The 15,707-nt window shown below is 34.6% G+C and overlaps 2 protein-coding genes and 1 long non-coding RNA gene across 6 annotated transcripts in view; 2 read left to right on the top strand and 1 right to left on the bottom strand.

Annotated features, from left to right (window-relative positions):
• LOC126925497 (probable G-protein coupled receptor 158) overlaps positions 1–15,707 on the bottom strand; it is a 169,092-nt gene that overhangs the window by 107,982 nt on the left and 45,403 nt on the right. The window lies entirely within an intron of this gene.
• On the top strand, positions 2,335–6,666 carry LOC126925517 (101 kDa malaria antigen-like). Of its 3 annotated transcripts, none has more exons than XM_050741145.1 (4): positions 2,335–2,657; positions 3,347–3,646; positions 4,618–4,865; positions 5,882–6,666. In XM_050741145.1, the coding sequence occupies exon 4, from the start codon at positions 5,887–5,889 to the stop codon at positions 6,403–6,405; it is 519 nt and encodes a 172-aa protein (XP_050597102.1). In that variant the 5' UTR covers positions 2,335–2,657; positions 3,347–3,646; positions 4,618–4,865; positions 5,882–5,886; the 3' UTR covers positions 6,406–6,666. The 3 variants fall into 3 exon arrangements, with proteins under 3 accessions (XP_050597102.1, XP_050597103.1, XP_050597104.1); XM_050741146.1 differs by having other exon boundaries at positions 3,347–3,650; XM_050741147.1 differs by having other exon boundaries at positions 3,347–3,654.
• LOC126925532 (uncharacterized) lies at positions 10,485–11,786 on the top strand. 2 transcript variants are annotated; one of them, XR_007713976.1, is made up of 3 exons: positions 10,485–10,598; positions 10,714–10,943; positions 11,745–11,786. It is a non-coding gene; the product is annotated as an uncharacterized LOC126925532 (long non-coding RNA). The 2 variants fall into 2 exon arrangements; XR_007713975.1 differs by lacking the exon at positions 10,485–10,598 and adding an exon at positions 10,613–10,659.

Below are 15,707 nucleotides of genomic sequence, written 5' to 3'. Positions count from 1 at the left end.
TACTCGCCAAACGTAATTCGAGCGAAGATGTGAAATTCGAACCGTAACGCGAAACTAACAACGACGGAAACACGAAATCGAGGAGAAAAATAGCGGATAAACGCACGTAGGTACATGATCCCCCGTAGGATGATAGCCGTATCAGGCATCGCTGAAAAATCTAATTACCATACAAACACGATTTTTCTTTCCTGTTTTCAGAGTAAGAAAGGAGAGAGACGGACAGCCGAAGTCGTTAAACGAGTTATCGTCCGGATAGAAATGGCTCGATACGATCTGTAATCTGGCAAAAGGTCTTCGAAGCTGAGTTAAACGCACCCATTACGTTATTCTGAGATATTCCGAGGAATAAAATTTTAATTCTGTGAATTCCAATCGACGATCGGATTGGCTGATAGAAATATTTATATTTAAATTGTTTCAATTACTATTTACGAATTAACCATTTTTTTTTTTTTTGTCCTTTCTGTAAACTGTATGGCCATTTTGTTGAGTTTAAGCTACGATTGTAGATAAAAAAAAAAAAAAAGAAGATTGTCGGATGGTAGATGAAAATATTTATCTATGCCATGTGATTCTGCAATTTGAGATATTCGAATGTTCGCAATTTTTCCCATTCGAGGTTTGGTAATTTGAACATGAAAAAGTTATTTGTTACGATGGTAAACACGATATGATAAATATTATCGAAAACAGAGACTTTTTCCCTTCAGCTAAAAAGGACGTTGCTCGCATAATATTTGCACTTTCGAAATAAACAATTCTCTCCTACGATATTTCTTCTTATCCTGCGCCATTTTTTTCTAATGTTCAACTTCTGTCGTTTATCACATCGTTTAGTTATCAAAAACAATTGCTTCCTCCGACATTGTATTACGAAAAGCATGTCCAACGTTTGGACCGAAATTAAATTAAATTATAATTCGTATTTAGTTGGTATTTTACTTTCAAAGCGCAATTTTGATCATAACGATACGCAAATTTAATTAAAAAGAAACGCTACACTTTCATTATATTCTGTCGCATACATCATATTCATTGGCTCTTCCATCGAAATAATACACGGTGCATGTTGCAGATTTTTGACAATAATGGATGAAAAAAATTGAAAGACTTTTGAAACATTGATTTTTCCATTCTCATACCCTGTATATTTTATTACATTTCATTTCGCGTATCTCTATGTATTCCTTTTCTTTTTGTCTTTCTTTCATCAATGATTCCGCTGTAATCAATGGAAACGATCGCATGAATACGAACTCACCGGAAGCTTTGTCGTTTCAATTAACAGGTTAATCCGAAACCGATATCGGCCGTGGGAAACGAAATATTTTAGACTCATAGCGTATAAATTGTTTAATACAGATTGCTACTTCACATTTATACACGCGATATTTATTTATATTGGTCGAACGAGCGACCAATGTGTACGAATAATATCACCGATTGAAATACCTACAAGTAATTGTCATTAAAATAAGAACGTCAATGTATTTACGGATAATTTAAAAGTGGCAAGATTTATTGAAAAACATTGAAATATCTCTCGTTGCATAATCAAATTTTTATTTAGCTTTTATTCACTTGGTTGCGTTTACAGAAATATAAAATCTTAGAAATATTCTACCTGGTATACACATAACGTGGAATATACACATACACACACACATATATATATGTCGGAGATGTAGAGACATCGAGCCTTTCTTTTGGAAGATTTCCCAATACTTGGGCTCGGGGTGACATAACTGGTCGCCGAACGTAGCCACGGTCACGGGATGAACGAAATGTTTTACAAAGGAGGTTCCAGTGTTAAGGGATACGCTGTATAAACAATCAAGACTCGATCAGGAGCAATACTGGTTTATGTGGAACTGCCTAGTTACGGTGCTTGGGAATTTGTTGATATTCCCGATCGATATGTATTTGATATATGTAACTGTATCTGTCTTTTATTTTGCAATCTCCTTGGAGAGTTTACTGTCATCGTCTTGGAGTCAGTCTTAGAGAAACCCTGTGCCTGAGCGAACGTGTCAGTGTGCTATCAAAAATATATTAAAACGTATGGAAAGTTTCCCGTTGACCGTGGATTCGTTACAGAACCCAAGAATAATATTAAAAGCATTTGTTTACTTATTGTTTGTTATCTTAGTTAACCGTTAAACTAAATATTTATCAAACTTTGAAAAGAAATATAAATTTATGTAAATACAACCTTTATTGAACATCATGATGGCAAATGCTAAGGAAGAATCGTCTCGCGCTCGAAATCCAAACGACAATTCGACATATATATACATAAATTAATTTTGTTGAAAGTACGTGCATCGGTGAGCGGAAAGTTCAGAAAACTCGAGATTCGTCATTTTGATAAGGAAACGAGGTTGGAAATTAGGACGATCAGCGAATGGGTTCAGACATCAAAACAGCATATTTAAAATCCGATTTTCAGCATCATTAAGGTCAACGCGTGTCGAAAGGCATGTCGTGATGTCAGTGGAATTCGACGTACTCGTTTGCTGACTGATAAACCGGCCCGTCCCATAACGATCGATCAGTCTGTGGAAAAAATCAGTCGATATCTGTGCATTCTAAAAGATACGCTTACACTACGATGGAGGATATTCTTAGAAACTTCAAAAGTAGCTGGTAACGATGTAAGTATTCTCGGAAAATTGATAAAATTTCAATCGAATAGATCGATCATTGATTAGAGGAGAGAATTTTTCTCTTAATTTCAATTTTTCAATTTGTAGCATTTTTAATCATACAACGATTTGTACATTTTACTGTATAAAATATACTGTTTTTTAAAATAATATATAATGCAAAATACTAGCAAGCAATTTATAATAACGAATCTGTGTAAAAATTCTTGAAGCGGGTCCTCCAAAGATGACCACTATTTCCCCTTCCATTTATTTATTTAACCTATCCTAATCCAAATAAGAAAATCCACACCCCCCGCAAAAAGCAACAATACCCACAATTCTGATCAGAAATGATACTTTTCCACTCTTTAAAAATTCCGTCTATTCAATTATATTAAATCACGTAATTTCGAAACTGTAAGGTAAGTTAATATTCTTATGTTTTTAAGGGTTTGGTCCTTTCCGTTTTCCCGAACACAGTCATCCCATAATCAATAACCTAACGATGCTACAATGTTTTGCTACGTTGGAAGTAATGCACGTGTTAAGATAAAGAAAAATTGTGTTATCGAAACGCGATAAGAAAAATCGATGACGGAGATGCTCAAAGTAAACCGTACCCGTCGACACGATGAAACGGGTAAAGCCGAATCTTTCGACGAGCAAAAAAGATTTGAGAATCACTTTATTTCCAGCGATCCTGGTTCGTGTCGAATTACTTTGCAATTCAATACCTGGAAACGACTTTCGAGAAACCTAATTCACGCGGAACAACAGTCTGATCGAGCAAGTCGCTCGCCTTTCGCAGAAAGAAAACTGGATTCAGAGTTTAAAGTTTAAACACGAAGAACGAGAAGTGGATTTAAAGGAAAGAACCGGTGAATCCCATGGAAAAGATTAAATCGTCGATTACATTCACAAACAAAAATATTTGTATTTAAATTAATTCGGAGAATACAACGGAATATTCGTCTTTATATTGGATCATGAGTTAAGTAAGTAAGTAAGTAAGTAAGTAGAATTTTAATATCGTGAATCACAGATAATGATATTTCGTTGTAACGAGCTTCTTCCTACTTTGAAAAAAAAAAAAAAAATTCTAGAATAACTCTGATGATAATTTAATCGAACACAGTGTGTTTTTTAAATTTCTAGTCATTTTTTAATACGATATTATGAAAAGTGCAAAAAGTGTATCGATACAAATTTTCAATTTCATTCTTCTTTAAGCTTCAGACAAATAATGATCGGAAAATATTGCTGATAAATTCATCGTGCACTGGATATTTCTAAATAACGCGAAGAATTTGGTAAAATATTGCTAGGAGTTCATTCTTCTTCGGACATCAACTCCCATTTCCAACTGTACGCCTTCGCGTACATTTTGTAAATTCGTTCTTACATTGGCAATAATTTGGCAAACTACCATTTATCGAAAGTTCAGAAAACTCATACGCAACTTTCGATTTCCATCCGAATTTTTGTTTTCATTCTTTCTCAAATTTCAGACAAACAATCATCCACGCTGTACATTTACTCGCCCATTGTATATTTACTCATCCACTGTATATTTTCCAAATTCACGCTTGAGTTGAGTCAGAAAATGTTTGAAATTTAATGAAATATTACTAATATTGCAAGAAACGCGTCGCAGACTCTTCATTCTTAATTTCGATCAATTAGTCTCCAAACTTCAGGCAAACGATAATTTAATATTGTAACAAGCATAAATTAAATAATTTAATATTTTCCATCTAATAGTATGACCGTCAAATGTATATCTTCGTGTATTTGTATTTTTGTATGTTTCTATATGTTTGTCCATATCTTTTATTTTTATGTTTATATTTATATATATATATATATATATATATCTTGCCCATATCTTTTATATCTTTCATATCAACATTCTAGAAAGTACATGTGTTACGATTCATATTTGAGGAAGCAAATGTGTATATTACAGTGTTTGGATGTACCTAATATTGGTTAGTACAATGTTTACATCAGAAAAATGTTTGGACCACGTCAGTCGGATTAAGAACGCGAGAAAAAGGAGACAAGGGAGATAAAGATAGATGAGAAGATACGTACGGCGAAAAACGAGCGTTCTTCGGCTAGTACTAAAGAGGACGTTGCAAACAGAGGAGCGTTACAAAGTAGAAATCTTGTGAAAGCGAACGGCAAAGAGTGGTAGAAAATTTACGAGTTTCAGTGAGTTTAATTAAACTATTAAAAGCCAACGTTTTGTAAATACTTCATATTTCATTTGCGAATTCTCTTCAGTTTCTTTCTTTCTCTTCCTTTTTCTTTTATTTATTTATTTTTTTATTTCCTCTAACCAATTTACACGATTGAATTCTGCTGCTTGACATTTTAAGAAACAGTATGAGATTAATTTCTTTTTTTTTTCCATACAATTGAAATCGTACGAAATTGCGACAACAATTTTGTCATCATTCCTAAACCATTGCATTATTATAAAGCCGAAATTTTTTTCCTTTTTAGGTAATTAATGTGATTGAATTCTACACTTCCAATGCGATAATTTTATATTAAAATTCTTCAATTTTTCACATGCAATTTTCATTTATTTTATTGCTCGTTCATTAGTGAGGTTAGAAACAGGAGTTGTAAAAGGAACAGCATTTACGAGGCCAGAAAAAGTTGTAGGAGGTTAGAATTTCGCTATGGGTTTAATTAATTCCAGTCGTAGATTGGGAATATTTATTAAGTGGACAGTTCTGTGTGTATATTCGAACCTTTCAGCTTGTTATTTCTATGTACGGCTTGTTAACGTATAACCAAACTAACCTCAACCTAACCAAAACCTAACCTAAATACACGCATAATTTATTTAGTTCAACGACACTCTGATAAGTATTTGCTTAACGAGATACGGGTATAACTTCAATTTAACTGGGACTTTACTGAAACCAAACATAAAAAAGAAATTCTACTATTTTCTATGCTATTTTTAATCAATTTTCGATCGTGATACACTAATACTACCATTTCCCATAGAATTCGATGTATGCAAAGAGAAAGGGAAAGGGAAGGAATTTTTTATTAAGAAAATACATGCATTTTCGCACTTGTAAACATGAAAAATACAACTGTGAATATGCAATTCACTTTGAAACATTCAGCCTTTTCCCTTTTCATTTTTTTCTTCAAATTTATTATATCTGTACATGATAAAGAAATATTTACAATAGAAATTATTACAGCTACAATGGCGGATAACAAGGACGAAATGTTAGAAGAATGTGCTGACGATAAGAAATGTGATAATGACGAAGAATGTGTTAACGACGAATGTTCTGTTGACGAAGTGAATTCCAACGACGAAGTGGATTCTAACAACGAAGTGGATTCTAACAACGAAGTGAATTCTAACGAAGAAGTGGATGCTAACGACGAAGTGGATGCTAACGACGAAGCGGATGCTAACGACGAAGTGGATGGTAACGACGAAGTGAATGCTAACGTCGAAGCGGACGCTAACGTCGAAGCGGATGCTAACGTCGAAGCGGATGCTAACGTCGAAGTGAATTCTAACGACGAAGTGGATTCTAACGGCGAAGAATATTCTGATGACGAATTTTCTAATGTTGAAGAAAACGAGAACGAAGAGGGACGAGGGCGCCGGAACAGAAGGGCCATAATCGACCCACCGCTAAGAAGGCAGATGTTCCGTGATCATAACGGAAGACTTAGGGAGCCCTTTCGTATACGACGGAAAAGATCATAATAATAATTATATAAATTTCTTTATGTCAACCGAATCGATCAACCAAATAAATTACAATAAAATGTATAACACATAGTTTCAGTTTAAATATATTAACAAACTTTTTGAATTATTATTAATTTCAAGTCGTATAATCTGAAACATTTGCAAACCTAAAATTTCGCAACTATAGATCGTTGATGTTAAAACCTTCCGATTTAAAAAGACAAATTTGTACAATGCAGAAATAGATCGGAATAACATTAAATTAAAGCAGTCAAATGCTATCGACATTTTCTAATTTAATCCATTCGAATAAATTCGAAAATTTCTAACCCCATATTCTTCGAAACAGCAACAAAATTGTGTTACAGTACTTTTCCTGACTGCCTAATTTCGAATATAGTGCGACCTTTAAACATTAGGGTAGATCATTCTTAAATCGTGTGAAAATGCGTTTTAACTGAAGATCCCATTGTACCGAGTGACTTTTGACCTGGCGAAGATAAGAAATGATAAGTGGCAGCGACAGCTGCAGGGGATGAAACGAGATTGGCCGTGAGCCAAGACGTGTTTAGCCACATTCCACGGGCCACGGCTCACGGGGGATCCCCTGGGGCTACAGCCTTGCACCGTCATGAATGTAGCGCCATTCCCAACACCAGCCAAACCTTATTACCAAACACTTGCCTCGAATTATTAAACAGCCGATCTACAATGCAGATTTGTCCTACCGAAATTATTCGACGTTTCGCTCGATTCGTGGCCTTTTGCTCCTTTGACTACTTTGGTAACTTCTTCTCAGCAGCAATTTATGACTGTTCGGTAAAACGTGAGAAATGAGCTTCAAGTTACTAGACTTTGCAAGACACAGTTGCTAGTAAATTTTGGAACGTTAGGTTTCTGGGGATTTTTTGACGTATCAGGTTCCCAGGGAATTTGGGAATTTTTAGCTTCTCGCATTTGCAAAATATGCTGGGAATTTTTCAACTGTTGGAAGATTAACATTTTGTAGTTTCGAGGACTCGAGATCTGTGAGAGCAGAATTCCCCGAATTATGTAATTTCTAAATTCTGTGTAATCGAAGAGTTGCGGGAAGGTACGAAACGTTTGAGTTTGAAGTATTTGAAATTGCAAAATTTCGGACACTTGGAATTGTGCAGTGTTAAAAATTGACAAATTCTGAAGCATCGACATCTTATAGATTTTGATATTTTAGACTCCCCGATTTAAAAAAAGTTGAAATCTTCCAATTTCCCAGTTAATTTCCCAATTTGAAGTAGACAAAGCTCCGAAACGATAAGGAAATTGCAGATTGGATTGGTCCGTGGAAAGAAGTAATTAGATCATTTTTCTGGATCTGAAGAAAACACGACTTCATAAAAAGTATAATTTCTGATTCATGAATTTTCAACGTCGTTTCAGCTTTGTCTCACTAACCGTAAAAGAATTCCCTGAGAAAAAGAAATCACAACTGGCTTTTAATCTTTCCCTGGTCCTTTGAAGACCGGAAATGGATTCCCCGACGCCAGATAGCGCGAACGTCGCTGGAATTTTAACAAGAATGCGACATCTTCCACTCGACTTCAAATCAAGCCACATGAAATACGAAAATAGCTATTTTCCACTAACGATGCGACCATTTAAATAAATTTTCCACGAACTAACAAACAGACATGTTTTTTGTTAACAGTAATTAAAGCTGACCAATTAATTATTTTCATGTAAAAATAAAGAAAATTTATGTCTTTTACTTGTATAGAAAAATATGCCAAATAAATTCATTTCAGAGTTAGAAACACGTTGAATCTGTAAATTATTTCCATTCGAAGAACAAAGAAACAAATTGTTATAATTCCTGTAATTTCGTAAACTAATGATTATGATTATTCTTCTATTAAAAAGAGAAAGTACAGCTATGTCTCTGGCATAATTTTTCATCACAAACATTTTTATAACATTATCAATGTTTCTCAAACAACAGTACACTGTTACCTTGCTGTTTCGTTGCTTTTTTCAAATCTTTTTATCGACAGCTGCAAATTCAGCGAAACGATAGAGTTACTAGATAAAAAATCAAACGATAAATAAAATAATTAATGGCGTTAATAGTTAATTAATTAACAATTTTTTTCTTTTTTTTTAAATTAATTAATTACGATGTAAACGATCTTAAGAATCGTCAAAAGACTAGTGGAACAAATAACCGTGAGTCGTTTATGCAATAAGCCAAAATTTCGATAGAAACTTGCATTGACACTGATGATCATAATAGCTGAGATACAAATTAATCAAACAACGGAATGAGAAATAACCACGTAATAGTGGTACACAAAATGAATTTAATAAATCCGGCTCTAATTATCGTTACCATTATTGTCGTTATTGCCGTTGTTGCATTGCTATTGTTATTATTATTATTGATCCAATTTTCTGCATCACGGTTTCTCCGTAATTACACGTTCCGCAGTTTCAGTTTCATAGGTAAATTCGATTCTATAGATATCGTGCTGCCCTCTATCTGGGGATTTCGCGCCGAGCGACCGCTTGGAACGTGACTTCCGGAAAACGAGACCACTTTCACGGTTTGGTTGACGAATGGATCGCGAAAAAACACAGGAAACTGGCGAACTATCCGTCCCAGCGAATTTCCAAAACTCGCGTCGACTTTGATTTGTTTTTCTACAGGATGTTCAAGAAATAATGTATCTTCTATGAAAATAGCGAAAAAAAAACGTGTAGTTTAGTACGGATCTATATTTTTCACTCAACTAAGGTTTATTGGAATGTTGTTCAAAAATAAAACAGATACGAAATATGAGAAAATACGAGTATGCGATAGAGAAGAAGGGAAAATATATTAGTAGCGATTGAACACGTAATGCTGTTCTATAATTTCATATCAGCTGTTTTACAAGCGAACGTATCTTCCTAATTTGAATAAAAATTTGCTTTTTCCCATAGATTATGAATTACCAATCGCACGTATCTTTAAATAAATACCACTGATACTAATACACTAATGATATACATCTGGTGCAGGTTATGAATTTTGAATTGTACGTATGGGTTTAATAAAGCACTAGTACTAATACGTCGATAGTTTTGTCCTGCAATTTTTAAGAAAATTTTGATATTTCACACAAATTATGAATTGCAATTTGATAATAATAAAATACTGATGCTAATACACTAACGATTGCTCCCTCGAATAAAAATACCTACAATAAACCTGTAATAAACAACTGGCATACGATATAGGTTATGAATTATAAATTCTATACACAAATCGATCTGAATGCGTTTTTTTTAGCGTTTTTTTCATCGTTGGAATTCATAAATAACACAATGACAGACATGCACATTGCCTCTTGCCGTTATTGACGCTTATGAATCGATTACATTTTTGAGGTTATGTTGCAACCTCGCTAAACGAAATGTCGTTTCCAATGGCAACGTGCGAGCCACAGAGTAATCACAGAAAGGAGAGGGAAAATCATTTCGTTTTATCGTCCAACTTCTTAACGCCCCCGAAAAAAAAAAAAAGAAAAAAGAAAAAAAGAAATTTGAATTATTCATTCGTGCGCTTAACGGTATAACACAAAACGATAAATCAAATGTTGAACTATGCGGTGAACTATGACAAAACAACTGTTGGACAGCTGATATGCTAATAAAAATCGTCATAAATCAACATTAGAATCGGCGCCGTCGGTTATTTCAATCGAACGACACGATTCGCGTGTCAGAATTTCTAGAATAACGATACGTTTTTCGCCCCGGGATGATTAATTACGTACGATCGATGTACTCGTATTCTATAGCGAAAAAAAAGAAACTAGGAGGAGGGCAGGGGTGGGAAGGGGAGGGGTGGGGAGGGGAGAAGCGATGTTAATACTGGGTACGAAATTCTCGAAACGAATCGATTTTATTAACGTTTCGTCACTAAGTTTCCTTTTTATCGGCGCTGGCGTTTCGATGATAATCCCCACTGACAATGACTAATGCGCCATTGCGACAGATAAACTGTCGTGGATCATCCACTCATAAAATATCGAAACCGGAAGTAGCCGTTGGTAAAGTTACCGAAGCACGACAGTTGGGTCTTTACGCACGAATTATCGAGCCGATCAACTTGATTAGATTAAATATCGATTAGATTAAATATTGACGAGATAAGGTTGCATTTTATTGGAAATTAACGTCTTCTTAAGGTAGGCCCTGGCCAGCTATATCGGCCAAATTGAAGTTCCTTAGTAAACGACAAGTATAAAGGTGACATGGTGCTGTGGAGGTAATTATGTGTAATAGAATTTATATTTATTTTAGAAATAATCAGGATATGAGAATAAAAAGTTCAATTGCTTGGCGCGGTTGATCGATGCAATAGAGCTGACCTACGTCATAGAAATTCGAAGCGTTTTATTCAGTGCAAATTATAGAGCGGAACGTATTGTTGAAAATAAAAATACCGGAAATACAAGTTCGTTTGAAAAATGTTACAACACCGAGTGAACTTCGCTTGTGAATTTTCTACTAGCAGCTTTGTTACAAATACGGTAAGAACAATTTATTGAAAAATCTGAGAATAGTCATAAATTTCTAGGTTTATATATCGGCTTGGCTCATCACCACCTAATGACAAAATCCGCAATCACTTAGTTGCCAAGCCAACAAGACTTGCCTTAACATATCTGTAGCGCGACAGTATCCTCCGGAGGTAAAACACGTCGAGGCTCGAAAATCACGTTATTCGCGCCCCTTCATCCTAAGAAGAAATTTCTTGGTTGCCTGTACCTTTTACGCGCGCACGCTACAAACAATTCAGAAATAGACAGAGCAGCAACTTTGCCTAACGCGTTACAACTTCATTATAACACGTGGTATTTTGGACGCTGAAGCTACCGATGTTGCATATTTTTAAAATACAGGTGAAGAAACTTCATTTAAAAATTTGTTAAATTTCACATTAAATTTTAAATTTTCAAATATCGTACTTTGAAAATTTGAGGTTCAGGAAATCTATAATCGCTTGATATGCCAAGATTTTGAAAATTAGGAAAATTACAAATTTCACGATCTTGAAAATTTAAAGTTTCCAGGATTCTATTGAGTTGGCAACTAAGTGATTGCGGAGTTTGTCATTAGGTGGTAATGGCAAAACCCGCAATCACTTAGTTGCCAATCCAATATAACTAATTACTAATTATTTACAACCTATCACTAATTATTTACTAATTATTTGCTAATCAGTAGCACTGATTAAAATCACTGTAGGAAATTAAGCGTGCAAATACTGTTATTTAAATACGTATACATTTATAGAATACACGTAATTGTTATCATTGACAACTTTCCAGATAATACAAAAGATAATAAATGAAAAAAAAGAGAGAGAGAGAGAGAGAGAAAAAAGTGGTAGAATGGAGAAAATGGTAGAGATAAATGTGTGCAATCAGCGTAAATCCCTGGACCCTCGAGTCTAGAAAATTCGAGCAGATCTTAACACGAGTGCAAGATTATTTATATTCAGAAGGGGGATGAAAGCTGGTAAAGCTGTCGAATAGCCGGTCGACGTGTGGTGAAATATGAAAATATTGCCCGTTTCTCATAAATGGAAGACTACGTTCGTTCCATCTACCCGGACGGTTCATCGAATTCATTCCATGTTGTAAAATGTATCTAGCAACGGCTATAGATCAATGGAAAGTTCAACCAATTTTCCAACCAAGAATATTCATAAAATTGATATCGATATGGAGATAAAATATTTTATTATCAAATCAGGATATTAGTGGATAATATTATTACAATATTATAATTTTTTATTAAATTATTTATTCTTCTATATTTATAATTCTTATTTTTTTAATTTATTATTTAAAATTTTATATTGAAGAAATATAATTCTTTTCATTGTATCGTAGAATTTGTACAATATTTGTCGAAATTTTACACTGTATAATTCGATTTGCTTTTTCACCTACAATTCCCCCTTTGCCTGTTGTAGCAGAATTACCAGCAACATGGGCACATCCTCAACCCGCAAATTCAAAAAATTAGGAAACTTTGGCGATACGTGGAGGATATGTGGGTATGTATCGGGCAATTTTTTTCCTATCCACACTCCCTCTAAAGGGATCCGATTGACCCGTGAAGATCCGGGTATTTTCCGATTTTACATTTTACAACTAGCTAAAAGTTTCATAATTTTTTTTATCAAATAGTAGTCCTAATTAGAGCAAGTAACTTTCGTCTGAACATTCTCGTTCAGTCTCGTACAGATCGCGCGTTACAAGCTACAAAAATTGCCGAATCCGTAAGGGTTAGTTTTAACCCCCTCGAAATGAATTTGAGCAGCAAAAAAATTTACGTAAAAAAATATACATATAATCCAAACCTTCATAATTTTTTTAATTTGAAGGTTAGAGATTTTATGGACACTCTGTATATTGAAAATCTTTGAAAATTTTAAATCTTTAAAAATCCGCCCAAAGGAAATTTCAAAATCGCCGCTGACACACGCTCAGCCACTAAATTTCGATCGATTGTTATCAAATAGTAGTCCTAATTGAAGCTAGTAACTTTCGTCTGAACATTCTCGTTCAGTCTCGTACAGATCGCGCGTCACAAGCTACAAAAATTGCCGAATCCGTAAGGGTTAGTTTTAACCCCCTCGAAATGAATTTGAGCAGCAAAAAAATTTACGTAAAAAAATATACATATAATCCAAACCTTCATAATTTTTTTAATTTGAAGGTTAGAGATTTTATGGACACTCTGTATATTGAAAATCTTTGAAAATTTTAAATCTTTAAAAATCCGCCCAAAGGAAATTTCAAAATCGCCGCTGACACGCTCAGCCACCAAATTTCGATCGATTAAAAAAGAGGGTGGAATTTTAATCTGACGAACAGGTGGAACGAGAAGGAATATCATCTTTTTCTACGCGCATATTCCTTCCATGTGTTTCTATTGATTGATGGTGGGGTTAGCCAGAGGCGGACAGATACAACGTATACGTATGTGGAAATGCGCGATGAAATTCGGCACACATTGTTGGCGAGTAAAAGCTGTGACGTCGATGGAAATCCCAGTAAACCCAGAAACGTTAAATCTCCGGATAGCCGGTTGTATTTTGCCGTGACTTTAGCCGCTCATAATCATAATCAGGGCTCGTGCTACGAACTCGAGCATTTGCAACAATCGATAGGGTCAGCGATCGTAACAACACAGTCTCATCCTTATATTCTCTTTTCCAATCAGTATGTTCGTGTTTCATATTTTTCTGCCCTTAGTTTGCTTTCTCTTTCTTATTATTAAATTTACTTTTTTTTCTGCGTTAGGATTTCCACTATTTTAACAAGCTACTTACAAATATAAGCAAGCAAGTAATAATATTGCAAAAATATACGACTATATTTTAATTTAGTTTTTTTGATTATACTATACCAAATTGATACATTTCTATAGCAAGAGCCTGGTTCAGCATGTTAATATAATCATTCTTCAATACGTGGTAACGAAATGAAATATAACTGTGAAGCACCAATAGGTTGGCAACTAAGTGATTGCCGATTTTGTCAATACCACCTAATGACAAAATCCGCAATCACTTAGTTGCCATTCCAATATAGTGTTGATACAATAGAATATAGTAAAGCGTATTAAATACTTTGTTATTTTCTTATTGATCAGATACTTTACACCGTATTAAATTGGTATATTTCTATACTAATAGTATGTTTCAACATATCAGTACGATTATTCTTTAACGCTTCCGCTACGACCGGCTCGTCCGACGAGGGACTCCCCCCGAACGAGCCGCCGCGTCAAAACAGTGTATGGTGCGCGAGAAAGATCGTCAGCGGTCACATTTACGCTTCACTGCACACCGAGCTACAGTGACGGTGTTTACCGAAGAAAAAACTTTCCTCAAAACAGAGTATCTATAACTTCTTAACGCACTCAGTTTTCATTACAATTTGGAAACAAATAACATTACAGAATATAATAATATATTATAATATAATATAATTGTATGATACTAATAGCTTTTAATAATGGTATTGCGTGTGGTATTTTTCGAAACATGGTATTGCATGATGAGAAAAACATATACATTGTCCTCTTGTTATACCATTTTATTGTTACATTACACCATATTATGTGGTATAACGCATGCAAATGTAATTTTCGGAATGTCACAATAATATTAAATGCTTCAAGTATGTTAAAACTAAAATATGCTGAGGTAAATTATACACATTATATTAATTTGATACGTTCCAATATAAAATAATATACTTAAACATACGAATATAATTACACTCTAACTGTACTGGGTTGACAACTAAGTGACTGCGGATTTTGTCAATACCACCCAATGGCAAAATCCGCAATCACTTAGTTGCCAACCCAATATATTCATACAACTTGATATACAGTCTAATATACTGTGTAATGAACACAGAGATATGTCAAATATATTCAACACGCTTTATCACGTATTCAATGTTGTTATACTTGATACAACATACAGTATAATATACTTGGCTATATTCTAGTATCCCAGTATAGTCGAAACCACTAAAGTATTTGAAACATTCGAATGCATTTCAATCTGCCATTACGTTTAACCGTATCAAATGTACTACGTTTTCATATATTACTATACTATATCTTCATTTGCATCCTATTACATGGTACTGCATCAGCACACGGAGATACTGTAATAATTACTTTTAGGCTCCTATAACTCAAACATCGCGATCAAATAATTTCCAGAGAACAATATCGTGAATCTGTCTTGCAAATCGTTCTATTCGCCGATAGATATTAGGTTGCCAACTATGTGACCTACATTACCACCTAATGACAAAATACGCAATGACTTAGATGCCGACCCAAATAGAAACGAACAGAACGCACAAATGAAAATGCGCAAACGTAAAATTCAAACGATTTGAACAGTTTCAGATGGAAGATAGAGAAGAGACGCATAACCTCTATTCAATTACCTATGGCTGTCTGTTCTATGAGGTGGTTATTAAAACGGACAAATCTTGTTTGTCGTTGCTTCTTCACCCGATTGTAATTTTCCACGCCGAAACATCGAATTAAATCGCTGTTGTATGGATCGCCGTTGTATGGATTGTTCGCGTGCGTTCGTCCAATAAATTAGAAACAATTGGGCGGATTAGAATTTCGGTTGGTTCACGCGACCCTGCCATGTCATCGAGCTAGTTGATCCTACAGATAAGCACAGGTAAATAATGCGCTATTATTTTCACGCCTAACCTTTCACGCTTAAACAGATTGGC

Source organism: Bombus affinis, chromosome 16 (genome assembly GCF_024516045.1).
Source record: "Bombus affinis isolate iyBomAffi1 chromosome 16, iyBomAffi1.2, whole genome shotgun sequence".
In the NCBI taxonomy this organism is placed as follows: domain Eukaryota; kingdom Metazoa; phylum Arthropoda; class Insecta; order Hymenoptera; family Apidae; genus Bombus; species Bombus affinis.
Note: the sequence above shows the minus strand (reverse complement) of the source record. Positions and strands in the feature narration are given on the sequence as shown.